The following is a 16,421-nucleotide window of genomic DNA, read 5'->3' on the forward strand; positions in this document are numbered from 1 at the left end:
AAAGGTAGTCTTTCATTTTATTTCGTTTTGTTCCTCTCAATAAAACCGAAAGAGTTAACGTCTTATTCAAAAGTATCAGTAAATATGCCTTTTCTATGAACACTGCAAAAAAAATTACATTGCAAACGTTGTGCCGTTTGTCGTAATGCATTTAAGGAATCAAGCCTTTGCCTAAACACTACACGATACATTTTCCATCAATAAAAAAGTCTTACATTACAATCGTAAGCCGTAATGCATTCAAGGCGTATGCCTTTGCGTTAATCTTTACGTGATGCATTTTCCAACAGCAAAAAAAAACTTTTTACATTACAATCGTTGTGCCGTTTGTAATGCATTCAAGGCGGACGCCTTCGCCACGTATTTTTCCATCGTGGCGCAGCTGCAGCACGGTTCGTTAGCTGCCCGATGCCAGCCAATCCGGCTTCTTTGACACAGAATTAGCAATCACTTTGAGCCGTTAACATCTGGGATTTCAACACCAACTCTTGAATTTAAGGAGTTGGCGAAAAATTATTTAGGAAAGATGATTTGAGATTAGGAGAATCTGAAAACGAGGTGTAAACGTGCTGACTATAATTGATTTTCTATTATTTTTTTAATTTGGTGTCGGTCACAGTAAGTCTTCATCTGTCCTTCAAATCATGGAATAAAAATCACTACATATTAAACAACATAATAAACATACAACCTTTGATACTGTTTGCGATAAACTCAAAATCTGCTGAACGAATTTTCATGTAGTTTTCACTAAAAAGATTTATGTAGAAAATTTTTCAAAATTGCAATTTATAAATAAGAGAAAAACATAGAGACACACTGAAGGTTACGCCGCGTAAAATAACATAGTAAAACTTTGCTGGACTGGTTGGGATTCATTCATTTTCCCTATCACCTAGTTGAGAAAGACGACATAGAATAAATAATTAAGCAAGCCCAATAAACGTCGATATTAGCCCTTGCCCCGCAATTGTGAGTGCAGTGTTAAGCTGATTGAGTTGAATGCCAGGGGACGGCGGCCCACATTAACATATAAACGGCTCGGCCTCGGTCGAAATACACGAGAACATCACTGGTACAGACCGAATAGAAAAGCTATTTAATTAGTAGGACAGTTTTAAGTTCATGTTGGCGTGAAAAATATTTTTACAGGAAAGTTGTCATTTCAGTTTTTACTGATGATGTGATTGATATTTGAATTTTCTCTTATTTTTACTCTAAGTGCCTTAACCATTCGTTAAAGATAATATGACTTAGGATAAATAATAAGGTTTAATTTGACAAGATGAGAAAACTAAGCTAATGATGAGTAGCAGAGGAACCCAAAAAGATTGCGGTGAAAAATAACTATAGCCGTTCTATTTGACATTGCCTTTCAATTTGACTGCAGCAAGCTTTTCTTTTTGGCTTATGTCAAAGAAAGACAGCCTAATAAAGCAGAAACAGGCCAAAAGAAAATCGCGCTGGAATTAGTTGCTTGCAAGCTATTTCTTGTGAAAACCGCAATTTTCATTCATTCCGTACAATACAATCATTCCTTGTGTTCAGAATTGAATGCCTTTGAATACAAAATCTGTTTGTTTGTGAGTCCAATCCTTAGATTTCTATGCAAAAGACTTCCCCCGAACAAAATATTATGTTGTGTATTGTTGCTTTGTACATGAAAATGTGCTCGCTATTGACAAAAGAAAGGGAGGCGAAAATTCATTTGAAGCATTCCCATTTGAAAGCTTTTTTTAGTGTTTTAAGTCATTGTTGGGTCTGAAATATTACGTTTCATTTAACACACAATGAGGCAGACTTAATTTTAATAAGGGTAATAAAATGTTATTAACATCGGTGCAATATCTTTTGGCTTTTGCTACGTAAAAAACACCTAGTATAACTACATTAATACTTGATTTGCAGTCATCTATAGGTACCTACAGCATAATAAAGGTCAAAGATTAAAATTCTTGTCAAGAATTAGGTTACTTACTATCTTCCAATATTCATCACTAAAACCATGATCACTGATGCACAGCGAACGGAAAAACTTCGTTAAAGTTTACGAAACTAATCTAACATTTACGTAAAGCAAAATCATTGCGGTTAAATTCTTTCAAATCTTTATCTCAAAAAATCTTGGCTAAGAAAAATCCGCGGTCTAACAAATGTATCAAACGCAGATTTTTATGTTACTTGATCGGAAAAGTTCTTAAATATGCCGGTCTTGTTAAAACTTGTCTGCTGGCAGTAAATAAAATTCGAGGTAAGCTACAGTCTCCAATTTTCTCTACACAGACGGATCCAAAACTTGGCAAGCAACTACTCACTGGAAACATTTTCCCACTGGAAATATTTTCCATCAGTGGAAATATGGCGACACTCCAATGTCAATACTCCAAAAGTGACTCGCTCTAAATTTGATATCGCATCTAGAGATCACTGAAATTTTAGAGAGCTGGAAAGTATATGGACTTGCATTCTTCATGTTGTATTGAAAGTGTTTTGAAATATTATTTCTTATATGAACAATACTTTTCTTGGAAATTACTGCTTTTAAAACCTTTATTTATTACAATTAAATAATAATAAATAATTTCACCGAAAACGGCGGCTTAGAGGCGGCTGAAACGGAAAAAATAATTCTAATGGGGTGCCATTAGACTTATTTTTTCCGTTTCAGGGAAAATCATATTATTTCTTTTATACCATTCTACTCTACATAAGCTATTAAGGATTCCGTTAAATAAGGAAACGAAACGAACAAAATTTAAATAAATAACAAGTCACTTGATTATGAATTACACACAAAGACTACAACAACGTGCATGACGTCACAATGTACTGTGTGAGAATACAGCCTAAACTATTTTTCGATCAATGACTCTCAATAAGTCTCCATTTTATTTCTGATCGCGAACCCCAGTTAATTTATTTTGCGTTTGGAAGCGTCAAAATGACGTATGATGATTGAGACCTTTACAATTTACATATAAATAGGATAATATTTTTTACAAGACAGCTTTTTCATAACCAAATTACATCGCTTCTCCGTTCAAAAAGATTTTTAGCTAAATTCATATTATTTTTGTCACATTTTCATTGCAATATTACTTTAATAAGGTATTAATAACAAGTTACAAAGTTATTGTTGAGAATGACAACGTTACGAATTTGAAATGAAATCATACCCAAATATTTTTAAAGATTTTCTTTCAAAGCCAAAAGATTTCAAGCTCAATCTGTTAAGTCTCATCTTTTTATCTTTAAGACCTAGACTTTTTTCAGGTAGACAGTTTCACGAAACTCAATACTCTGTCTTTATTGAGCTGTTTTTTCTCCGTCTGTGCTTTTTATGAAATAAAACTATCCAGATCTCTCCAGGTTAACCCGCTTTTGTTCTTGTTTTTTTACAAAGTCAAGTTGAAAGAAGTTTTAAACGTTAACTTGTGATGTTGTTTTAGAAACTCTTTTAGTTGCTAACGATCTGGTAGACAGGTAGGTAAGTTACCTACTATTTTTCAAGTTTACCGATATTATGTGCCTACTTGTTTTTTTTTTTCATTGTCTGCTAAATTTCTTCACATCAAAGAATAATAATAGCACTAATTTGTTGTATTATGAATGTACATAAATATACTTTACTTGAAAGTAGCTATGTAGGAACTTTTGTTTATTCTCAGAAATGCTCAACAAAAAGAAGTGATCACATACAGTGAAAAGTGATAATATTATTTCACCATATAAGGTACTTTTATGTCTGATTGACTTGTTTGAGATGATACCGACAATTTTTTCTCTCAAATAGTATAGGTTAATGATTCCTTTCATACGTATAGCAGTCTATTCATTACACATTAACTTGTATTAACATCGATAGTCCCTTTTGTGACTTATTCACGAGAAATATGAACGCAATGACCTTTAGCGTAAAGTTACAGAAAGTTCTCAGAATTGGACCCTAGTTCTCCTACACAATGAAGGTACAGTTCAGCAAATTATACTATCTATTTTTGCTGTAAATTCGCCCATGTTGCAATGACATAAGAACCCACAATGTTTACTTTGACGCGCCTTCGTCTGTGCAAGAAAATCAGGCTTTTTGATCGCGAAATCGACTCTATTACAACTAGATAAGAAGCCACAATATTTAGCCTGACTTGCCGTTGCCTGACGGAACTTGATTCCGTGATCCGTCGGTTTGTTTAGCAGATAGTACTGCTAAACAAACCGACGGATCACGGAATCAAGTTCCGTACATCACGTTGATGAATAGCTCCATTAATCCGATCGGGTTTAGTTCGGAACTCGGATATAATCTACTCCTGCGACTCCGGAAGCAATTTAAAACTGAAGCGGTTAGTCTGTGTACCCGTTTTAAAAGAATTTGGAATCGTATAGCAACGATTTATACACTTTTTCATCGGAATTCAAACGTTATTGCAACGGAACAGTGCAAATAGTGTGTGCATTTGTGACGTTGTCAATTATTGCAGCATAGGACGTCCACACACAAGGTGGATCGACGGCCTCATAAAGGTAGCAAGAAGGCACTGGATGCAGGCCGCTACCAACTGTCCGTATGCAAATCATTGGGGGAGTCCATATGTTCAGCAGTGGACGTCCTATGGCTAGGCTGAAAATTAAATGATGATGTTGATTAACTGTATAATATTATGGCTGAGTTGCAGGCTTGCAGCACCTAACTTTAACCGTAACTATAACGATAGTCAGTGTTTTTTGTAAGGAATTTGATAGAATTTTTACAGTAAGATGTTGAAACCCAACCTTTTTTTGTCTGGTATTTTGTTACCAGAATCTATGAATTTTTAGAATATTTCACTCGTTAGTCACTATAATGCGGAAAACTGTTGACTCAATAAAACATTAGATGTCGCACTAACCTTCCGTAAGTAGCGCTAGATAAAACTATAAGCCATGTTGCCAAGTTTTCCATGCAGAGATTTTCCAGTTCATGTTTTAGAAAAACTAGCTTCTGCCCTCGACTTCACCGCTTAAAGTGGATTTCAGTTTTCTGTCTAACCAGTAACCTGCAACCGCCCAGCTGATTCGGAGAGCAGCTGAAAACACAGTTTTTATAAGTTTCATAGAATTTTGTTGACAAAAACATAGCAATAAAAGTTTATTTAATGTTGCTCGTTATAAAACTGTCACCTTTATTCCTTTAGGAAGTTCGTCTATTATTCTCTACTTTAATACGTCTGGCAAAGTAACTGGGAAAAGTTCCAAAACTATTACGTCAATAATAATGAACTAGGAAACTTACGATATCTATGATTTATTTTGTTTAGTTACAAAGATTATAAGACTTTTCTGAATAGTTTAAAGTTAATGGCTTTGTTGTCCATCATAACACAATATTAAGAATCAAATATGTATTCAGATTTGACTTAACAGTACGTATCTAAAATCTTGACATACGAGTATTTGCATCATGGAATGCTTTTTACTCTAACACCCGTACTCACAAACATTACTATGAGGCCTCACAGTGCGCGTGAATGCTCAGGGTCACACACCAACCAATCACAGAGCTCTATTCAACACTGTGCGTTCAATTTTCTGCTTCATTTAGCAAGCATCGTTTGTGATTGCGGGCGTTAATTAAGTATAATATTTATTCTCATTATGTACTTAATGTACCAAACTTGTATTCGACTCCTGCAATCCTTTAAGCTCTCTCAGCACGTCAGAAGCAAGTCACTCCGCCTCTTGATCCTCAATAGCAATAGCGTTGAAGTAAATTTAATCTCGCGGCTAAAGTTTTAATCGAATCCACCTTGACGATGGATACCTTCCTAACTAATTACTCCGCAGCTTTTGCAGAACGTGTGTAGATTGCTTTTTGTTTTTATTATTAGTTCATTTCATCTCGCTTTTGAGGAAAAAAGATAATCGTGTTTGGATAGGCATTTGGGTAGACGTAATAACTTGGAAATCAAATAATAAGTTTTGTAAGTGTGGAAGTTAATAATTGTAATGAAAACACCCACATTTATTACGTTACATTTATTCCTTTTGATTAAATTACGTTGTTTCGTTTTTCTAGAAAACACCTAATTATCTTATTATGCTGAAATTAGGCTTTGGAAGTTCCGAGAATATTTCTACAAACAATTATTTTCAAAACGAATGAAAAGTTTTGTTCAAATAAACATTGTTTATTCGATACTCAAATAATTAAACTGGAGCCAATAAACTGTTCTATAAATAACGAATCAAGGGCAGACGTTATCAATAGATATTTATTTAAGCTAATATCTAACTTAACAAAAGATAACAACTTTTTTGCAAGTTTCAATAAGATCTTACAAGACCCTGTCTGAGCAAGATGACCTACATAATTAACTTCTCGAAAACGTTTTGAATTTTCTTCTTAAATAGGTAACGAAAACAGCCAATCCATTCCGATAATTATTTTATGTTGTTGCTCTGAAGAGGTAATATTTATGTAGATAAAATTTTATTGGAGGCTCAAAGGTTTCAGACATGAATGTGTTCAAGTTCATTTTGTTTCTTTTAACGTGTTAAAGATCACTCAGCTTTATTATCTGACGTTTATTAATGTAAAAAGGAATATTATCCAACTGGGCTGCTTTTAAATCTTCGGATAACCTTTAACTGAAGAATAAGTTTAAATTGGCACATTGACAGTTTCAGTATGAGATATTATGTCAAAATGACAAGTTTATTCTTTAGATAAAAGATATCTTGATTAAAAAATCAGTTTTAGACTGATTAAAACAAAAACATAGGCCGTTTTACTTTACTATGACAAAGAGAAATATGATTTGAAGCCGTGATTCGTAATTGTTTCTTATTTGATAATTTGGAGTGAAATTGGAAACTCATTTCTGCTCTAATTTGATGTCAACTCTCTTATTTAAAGATAAAATACCGTATTTTCTTTTACTCTGATTATCTATTTAAATATTCCGAAACGAAGTTTTTTAATTTATAAACACATAAGTAGTGACTAGCAATTTTATTGTTTTATATTTAGTCTCGTTTTGCTGCTACATACGACCTAAGTGACTAAATAATTATAGTCAGAAACAAATCCAGATAACCTTCAGAGGCCCAAAATACGATTAAATTATACCTAACTTAGATAAAACAATAGATTACGTAATTTTAATTCGTAAAATTTACTGGGGTTCTAGGTTAGTTTTTTTGTGTTTAGAGTTACGAATAAAGCTGGAGAAGACAAGGAATATAATCGAAAAGCTAATGAAGCTAAGGTACTTAACTGCTTATGTATTGCACGACTATGGAAAAGCTTAAGCTTTTATTGAAAAAGTAATTATAGATCCAAAATTTTTTGCCTTTTCATATCTAAGGTGAATAAAGGTCTACGTAGCTCACTCGTTTATCCTTTTCAGTCACTAATAGATCAATCTAAAACAAAATAGCAGTGCAATCTAGGTACAGGAATACTTTTATTGTTATGTTTGCTTTCCCAGCCGTTCCGTAGATAAACCACATAATTAAACGCCAGAGATCAAATACACAAAACAGATAAAAGATTTTTGATTTCTCACACAATTAAACATTTTTAAGATTTCTCTAATCTAAACAAACCATTCAACAACCACAATCAACTGAATATCACATCGATCTATACCGTAACACCGTGTACGACAAGATCACCCGAATCTTTGCCAGTCCGGGTGTTAGAACAAAAGAACCGTGCCTAATCCGTGCCGGTGAACAAGGATAATTTGATTACCCTGGATATTCCGCTCCTTTGCACACCGATCTGCCCTCGGCGACGAACGTGGTTAAGGTGAGGTTATACTGTGTCAATTCAAAAGTGCACTTTGGGGTACTTATTAAGAGACAGAGAATGCGTCTGTTGATCGTCTTCTGTTTACCACTTTAAATTATGTGTCATGATGAGAGAAAGGTAGTAAAGGTGAAATTATAAGTAGTTATTGTATGAATTCTGTTTGGCAATGTTTTGCAATACTTTTTATTTAGGTATACGTAGTATATTATAGTAGTGTAGTACGTAGTATGTAGTAACCCTGTTGCAAAGGCTCACTAAATTGTTTAAATTGTTTTTACCAGTGGGAACCTAGAAGTGGTTTACTCGTTGCCTATCTTATGTAATTATTACACACTGTAAAACCCTGGTTTTTCTAAATAAATAAATAAAAAATTCAAAGGATTGGGATACTTACGAGATTGGAAGAGACAGATAATGCGTATGTTATTCGTCTTTTGTTTACCGCTTTAAATTATGTTTCATGATAAGAGAAAGGTAGTAAAGGCGAAACTAAAGTATTTTGTGATTTCAAAAGTCAGTGAATGCGTCTGTTGATCGTCTTCTATTTAGGCACCGCATTAGATCGCCACATACATAGCGCATTTCTCATGATTCATCATGAAAGAAACGATGTTTTTTTTTATTTTGGCTAATAATGAAGGTTTTGAATTAAAACAGTCAAACTTTTTTCACTCTACAACGTGATGTAAACTTGTTCTTCTTAATTTTGTGGCTCAACACTTTCAGTCCATGTGAGCGCACCCTTACAAAACCCAATTTGCGACTCACTCGTCCCTAAATGTCCTTAATGACACACTCCTAAAGATCAAACTAGAGTGGCAACCATGAAAAGAGCTGCAACTCAACATGGTCATCATTCATTCAGCAGTAGTAGGAATATTGGAAAATTAAATTACCTTGGAAAACCGGATTATAATTTAGCAGGTACCATGTCGTTTTGACAAACTTTGTGATTTTTGGCGCTAGGGAATAAAATGTAATTTTGTTTATTTTTGTTTTTTTAATGTTTTTGTTGATTAAATTCCAATAATGGCCTACCATCGGCTAAAATGCTGCTGGTGTGTTTTTTTATTGCTGATGACAAAATTATGAAGGTTTGTTTGAAATTAAATGATCTTGCCATTTATCTTTTCATTTTGTTTTTTCACAGTCTTCTTCAATATTTCATTGTTCCACGTTAAAATCCGTATTAAAAGTCTCGTATTTAACCGTCATCCTGAGCTAATGTTGTACTAATTTCATTCAAGAAACCAGGGCTTAACCTGTAGCGGGGCATAGCATTAATCAGTTTGCCTAATTAAAGCTGCAAAACGAGCGATTAATCGCACGAGCTAATGAATCTGTGAAGCCACTAACGTTGAGCGCATGCCTTCGGCTCTGCCAAGTGATGGAGCCTGGATTACCGCAGGCATTCGATATTAATAACTTTAATCAATTTAGTATTCGATTCACTGGATTGATGCTTAATTTATCAAATAGAGTATCGATAACAATATTAGCAACGCATCTAGATAATGTACCGATCGACATCATAATCAGGTCATTTAGAGCAGGCACCACCTAACTTTAACAGCAACTATAAGATTAACCCATGTTTTTTGTATGGAATTTGGCAGATTTTTGACGTTTGTTAAAGTCAAAGTAAGATGGTGCAACTCAGCCCTAGAGTATTTTTTGTTGTATTAGAATTACATTATTTTGAGCTCTATCAAAACATTCGAAACTATTACTTACTAGCTGTCCCGGCGAACTTTGTACTGCTATATTTTTCTTTTATAAGAACTGTGTTTTTTCACCGTTTAAACCTTCCCTGAACTTTCACAAATATTTTAAGACAAAAATTAGCCAAATCGGTCCTGCCGTTCTCTAGTTTTAGCCAGACTAACGAACAGCAATTCATTTTTATTTATAAGAAAGAAGATATAAGATGTGTCATATTGCAGTGGTGGTAGGGCAGACTACACATTTGATGCGTATTACCCGTGGTATTACTACTTATTTATTGGATTTCTAGAATAACACAAGCAATTTAATTTTCATCAGTAGCTTTTTTATACAAGTTAATAAACATAAATCCTTATTCCCAGCACTGTAGCTCAACCTTAATCATCCCAAGTTCCCAACTTAAAAGCTTCAATAAACTAACGCCCAAGAAGAGTCGTTAACAAAACTACTAAGATCTCAAATGAACCTTCACACCGAGTTGGGAAGTGACATCCATCCAAACTTCCAACTGAGGAACCGCGGGGCGTGTTTTGCTAATTAAAACCAAACAATCCGAACTAAGATTACAATGGCGTCATTAACATCTACTTATTACTTCCCAATGGATGGCTCATCAAAGTTGTGATAGATTTTGTTGACAATAATACTAGACGAAATGAGTTTTGACTTGGTATAATAAACATGGAGCGTGCTATGCTCGGTGTTTCCCTGCGTGGTCGAATCAGAAATGAGGAGATCCGTAGGAGAACTAGAGTGACTGACATAGCCCGCAAAATCGCTAAAATCAAGCGGCAGTGGGCGGGGCACATAGCTCGAAGAGCTGATGGCCGCTGGGGCAGGAAAGTTCTTGAGTGGCGACCACGAGCCGGAAGACGTAGCGTGGGCAGGCCTCCCACTAGGTGGACCGAAGATCTGGTGAAGGTCGCGGGAGGTGCCTGGATGCGAGCGACGCAGTACCGGTCTTTGTGGAAATCCTTGGGGAGGCCTTTGTCCAGCAGTGGACGTCTTTCGGCTGAAACAACAACAACAACAACAACAACATCAACAATAATAAACATAACTGTAAGAAATCTGACATCCGTAACTAAATAAGTCTACTATCCTATCTAAATTTTATTGTAGTAGGTAGGTACGCTGTGGATATTAGTTGTAAAAACTTACAAAATGGATAAAAAGTACTTTTTTTCACGGTAGGTTCTGTACCTGAAAAGGAAAACCCTTATAGCTTATACATGTTTGTACCATGAGTTTAGGCCAAATTATTCATTTGTCTCTTGCCTCTTGCCCCTTGTCTACCTACTTCAATTTTGAAGAAGTGCGCTAAACTTCTAAAAAAATGTTCAGTCCAACAAATGTAAGTACGAGTAGATTGATGTGTTTATTCATTCAGATTTAAGCACGAAAATATGAAATCAAAAATCCAAATTTGTCAAGCGCAAGCAATTTCAATGTACCTACACAAAAATTTCACATCTCAACACACACATTATGTATTTTTCCTGCTCCACTAACCTTGTAAGGTTCTAAATATCCGTTTTCCACTTCAGAGAGGTCCACTAATGATCGATGGAGGCGCCCTCTCCCGGGACTCGTCCTGACATCTGTTACTCGGAAGCTATTTGCGAGTTCAACTTTTGCGACTTTAAGTCGTTTTGAGGAGCTAAAAAACTTTATGGGAAGTCAGAGGTCATTAAGGTGCGAAAGTTTTTAACTGTAAAATGAACGTGACGCGTGCTATGCAAATCGAGTTGAGATTAAACAGTGAATATTTATTTTGCGTAGCTTATAAATGTGAAAAAATCTTTAAGGTCGTTAGACGATTGTGAATGGAAAGAAATTAGTAGCATCGAACTGTTTCAAAGGTCTTTTATTCGAACGGTGACCTCTGAACCATTTTAGTGACCCCACTCCTAGAACACAAACATAATATTATTTTTTAGCTTATCTGTTTCAGGAAATATTAGATGTGTATTAATTCAGCAATAACTAAAACTCTCGGTTTAAAGCCAGTGTTTTCATTTATATTCATTTGTTCATGCGGAGTATGTATTTTCATAAAGTATTTACTCAAAAATTGCCCGAACATTCTCGTTGGGCGCTGTAGCATCGTAGCTCGTAGCTCCGTAGCAACTGTAGCGTGCCCGCTACTGCCGCTACGCCGTAGCGTCTTGAATATCAAAATAATAAGACGTGGTTAGTACTCCATTCCAAAAGTGCTCAGAGAATTGCTCATTACAAAACTTTGGCAATTCACTTTAAGGTTGTGGAATTAATAAGAGGTTATTTAAATAATCTAAGAATAATCGTAAACATTCATGTTAATTTCTTGCGGCGTTAGAAGCCACAACGTAAACTTAAACGAGTTTGGTGCTAGAAATTAACATTTTAATGCTGCTTGAATTTTATTTCGTACCTGTCTGGTACAGACATTAGATAACTAGTCCGTTAACACTAGAAGTGCCGAAGATTACGACCCCCCTAAAAGCGCCGCTGGGTCAATTTTGTCCCAGCATGTATTTTGTAACATTTTTTAGTTTCAGGCATGAATATTATGGTTAAAACTATTTGTAGTATCCATAAAAAAAGGTTTATCTATGTGGTTAAAACAATATGTACTTATTTCTTTAAAAATATAAATGTATTCAATTTTAATTTGGAATTGTTAAAATTTAGATGTTTTTGGTTTCATTTAAAAATAGTCACATATTACGTGGTGGTATACTGTATTAAAATCATGAAATTACTACTTTAACTAGTCATTATTATTTTTAAAGAAAAAATAAATATCTTAAAAATAATAGTGCACATTTTGCACAAAGTTTTTTTGTATGGTTTTTTGTCTATCTGGTGTACTATATGTTTAGGAATTTCTATAGGTATGGTTATTTTTCTGTTATCTGTACACAAACAATGAAGTTTTTGACCAATTACAGTGAAAAGTATGTACGTTTAATCTTCAAAATTGTATAAGTCACAAATTTTAAAAATGTATCAAATCATACAATGTATGAACTGGCTTATGTTTAGAGGCCATCTTCCTACTAATATTATAAATGTAAAAGTTAATAAATATTGATGAATTGAAGGATGGATGGACTGATGAATGGATATGATGGATGAATAGGTGGATATATGCCTGGAACTTAAACTAAGTGAGCATGGATTCATAGTTAGATCGATGGATGTTTTTTCACTCTTTTACGCAAAAAATACTAAGCCGATCTTAATAAAACTTTGCAATTTTATTGTTAATACTTTAGAATAACATAATATAGGCTATAATTTAGAATAATGTTCAGTTATTTGGTCAAAAAGCAACGATAAGTGTCAAGAAATGAGGTCTTTCTATGACAAACTTAATTTCTCACGGGTGAAGTCACAGGCAAAAACTAGTACAATATATTTACATTTCTGCATTGTCACGAGTCACCTAAACTCTCCTCACCTCTCCACTTTCGTATCACCTCGAAAAAAGGACTCTTCATCGAATTATTGTAGCAAATACCAGGGTGGGACAAAATTGACCCAGTGGCGCTTCTAGGTAAAACCGATTTAAAAAAAAATCTATTAATGTTATGTTATCAAAAACATTAAAAAATGATAAAATTCAATAAATCAGAAAAAGTCAAAAAGTTTCATGGACTTTCGTTGAAAAATAAAAAAGTTAGAGCTGATCAAACTCGCGAGTGGGACAAAAATGGGACGGCGGCCTTTCTAGTGTTAAAAGGTGAGAATCTCTTTGTAAAAAGTTTTATCTTTTAAAGGATTTTACGGTTTATTTTCACGTTACTAAAATTATTTTTGTAGGAAAAGCTCCTATCTCTCACGGTCTATGTAAAATGAAAAACTTAAATGCGATGTTTCGCAAAATAGTAAAGTACAGAGTACAAAATGATTTTTCTTTATTAAATATTTTTGTGGCAGCATCATATTCTAGCTAAAGTGCAAAATCACACTTTCTTTTGTTTTGCGTAATCTCCAAGATTGTTGTGACGTGTGTTTTTACGAACTTTCAATCGAATAAAAAGCATGACTACGCTTAAATTGAACGCTAAAACATTACACTGCCAGCTATTAAATACAACAATATGTTTTTAACGCTTCAAAAACTCACCTTCCCATAACACGGTACAGTTAAGTGCTAGATTGGCACGGGAACGGCCATTCGTTCCTTCTTGGAGATAGTCCAAGCGCTTTTATTTCAGTATCGAAGACGCCTTTAACGTTTAAATGGAGTGTACAAGTTCCATTCCACGTTTTGTTTTATTTTAGCCGACTGTACTCGAACACTAGAGAATTAAAACGGTAACAAGTTTTTAGAAAGCTCGCCGATGTTCGAAGATTTATTGGATTGCGGGCGAAATTGATTTAGAGACGTATAGATTTAATCTGGAAGATACAGGAAATATGGGAAATTTAATCTAATATACAAACAGATTATCCCAATACCTAAAATGTTTAAGTCGCTACGGCTAAATTCGAACAATTGCTTAATATCGTGATATTATCGGGAATAATCGGTAAAAATCGGGACAGTAAATCATTTCAGGGGAAAGATCTACTTAAAATTGTTTACCTACCTCATTATCACACTTTTATAATGGTAGAAACCATAAAAAAATCAATTCAGTCAAAAAATCTTAGAAAAATTATTGGTTGATATTTCCCGCATCTGATAGTGAGAATATTAATAACAATAATAACATTCGATTGTCTTCATACTTTAAATATTAAATATTGTAGTTAAACTGCTTGTCTGTAGGTGCTGATATACTAGAGCGCTTTCACATAAGGGCGTTAGTAGTGCGACTGCGTCGCGGCAGCGGTGTTTTTCTAATGTGAAGGCATGCATTCGCTGTCACATAGTATGAAATTTTCGGCAGCGCATTGTTGCGCGTTTGTCGCGCTGCTAAATTGTTTACAGATGGATGGAATACAACCGTTTAGTTTAGTAACTGCAAGCATACTGAGTTTCGTATGGGTCGCACGACTCGTGTCGCGAAGATTCGTAAGTAGCTGTCGCCCTGCGACCTGCGACCGGTCGCCGGTCGCGGTCTCGAGTCGCAGTCTCGCGTCGCGGTCGTCTTGATCCGAATGCTATCTTAAATGTGAAAGCGCTTTAAAAGTCCCAAATGGAACCTTTTTTCATGATTTTTTGTACATCTTTGTATTTTTTTTTGTTCCCAGGCTACGGCATCATTCCGCTCAAGATCCCGTCATCGCCGGCGTCTCACTGCACCCTTCACACCACTGTGGGTTGTATAGGCAATGAGGAGTGCACAGCTAAGAGCCACAGCATCATCAGGCTGCTGGGACCGGTCCGTGACGTCATCGTCAGGCCCGCCCGTCATCACTACCGACCTGGGGAGACGAGTATGTATTTATTTCTTGATTGGGTGACGTTTGCTGACTGGCACCCATATTTACAAACGATGCTTGCTTATGTGAAGTAACAAATCGAACGCACATTGTTGAATAGAGCTCTGTGATTGGTGCGTCTACGCGCACTGTGAGACCTCATAGTAATGTTTATGAATACGGGCGTAATGATTAATTTAGGTTTCATTTTGCAATGTAGATACCACAAAGTTAAAATTCTCTCAATTAATCCGTAAAATACCAGCGAAATAAATTTGAAAACCTTGAAATAAATTATTTCTAATTTAACATTGGACTCACAAAACAGATATAATTCTTGGGCTCATGATTTCAGTTACAAAATATATATTTATAACGATTAAATAAAAAAATATAAAGTCATTATTTTCCTCGAAAAAGTGTGCCAATAAGCTGCTATTTATATTTGTAATCACTCATCTAAACAGAAACGCGGGTGCAGCGAGCCGTGCCGCTTATTACATTTTATTAACGCTTTAGATGTTCAAGTAAATGTTTTTGCGAGACACGTTTCGTATTTCCAGGTTTAAATATACTTAAAAATACGTTTTAACAACCTTTATACTATCTTTTTAAGAACTTTTACACACAAAAAGTACTTAAAATTTTATGCACAGAGGTAATAGGGTAGTTCGAAGACTTTTTCGCCGCACATTCGAATTGATATCATAAAGATTTTTCCTGATAACATATCGTATGTTTTGACATCGTAATAAATGTTGATTCTGAATCCAATAATTGGAGAGAAACATGATAGTATATTAATTATTAAATATCGCTTCCAAGAACGCCAAGATCTGTAATAATAATTTGTTTGATATCTTAATTATGATTATGGATATTTTGTAAATATGATAAAGAATATTATGATCCTTATTACGAGAGTAGTTAGGTAATACTTAAATTTGGTGATTTTTAAAACAAGTCCAAGTGTCTGTCCAGTTAGAATAGAACAACCTTGAGTATGTCCAACTCTGTCCAAGTTGTAAAGCTTCTCTTTAATTAATTACACACCGCTCCGTACATTTCGAACAACTGGTTTCAAGATGTATAACTTACAAATGTTAGGTTCTGGTCCATTGAAGTTTCAACAGTTTGGAATGGTTTACTGCTACGGTGCACCGTTTAGTGAGGTTTTGTTGGTACAAGGCTATTTTATAGCTCTAGCTCTATTGTGTACTTAACACGTTGGAGGCGCAATTTAGCGATCTACCAACACCTCCTAGCTCAATACTGAACTGTATTGCGGTTGAAACATTGCTGCATGAAACATAATATTGTTTGTATCATCATCATCATTTCAGTCACTGCTGAACGTCCACTGCTGAACATAGGCCTCCCCTAATGCTTTCCACGTTGATCGATTGTTTGAATTGTTGTTTTATATTTTTGGTAACAGTAAACGTGCCTTTCCCTTTTCTTTTCTTTCTATGTGATGTACAGTGTGTTTTAAATCAAGTTGTTTTTTTTTTCATTTTAAAATAGATTTCTTACAAAATGTGAA

At 34.8% G+C, this 16,421-nt stretch overlaps 1 protein-coding gene across 1 annotated transcript in view; it reads left to right on the forward strand.

Moving 5' to 3' along the window:
- LOC114357643 (uncharacterized) overlaps positions 1–16,421 on the forward strand; it is a gene marked incomplete at its 5' end in the record, with an annotated part of 70,971 nt that overhangs the window by 8,623 nt on the left and 45,927 nt on the right. The window contains one exon of the mRNA XM_028311359.1: positions 14,708–14,893. Coding sequence (XP_028167160.1) covers positions 14,708–14,893 — 186 coding nt within the window. The remainder of the gene's footprint in view (positions 1–14,707; positions 14,894–16,421) is intronic.

The sequence above is a fragment of the Ostrinia furnacalis genome, unplaced genomic scaffold (genome assembly GCF_004193835.3).
Source record: "Ostrinia furnacalis isolate ACB-3 unplaced genomic scaffold, ASM419383v2 OfSCF3306, whole genome shotgun sequence".
Lineage (NCBI taxonomy): Eukaryota > Metazoa > Arthropoda > Insecta > Lepidoptera > Crambidae > Ostrinia > Ostrinia furnacalis.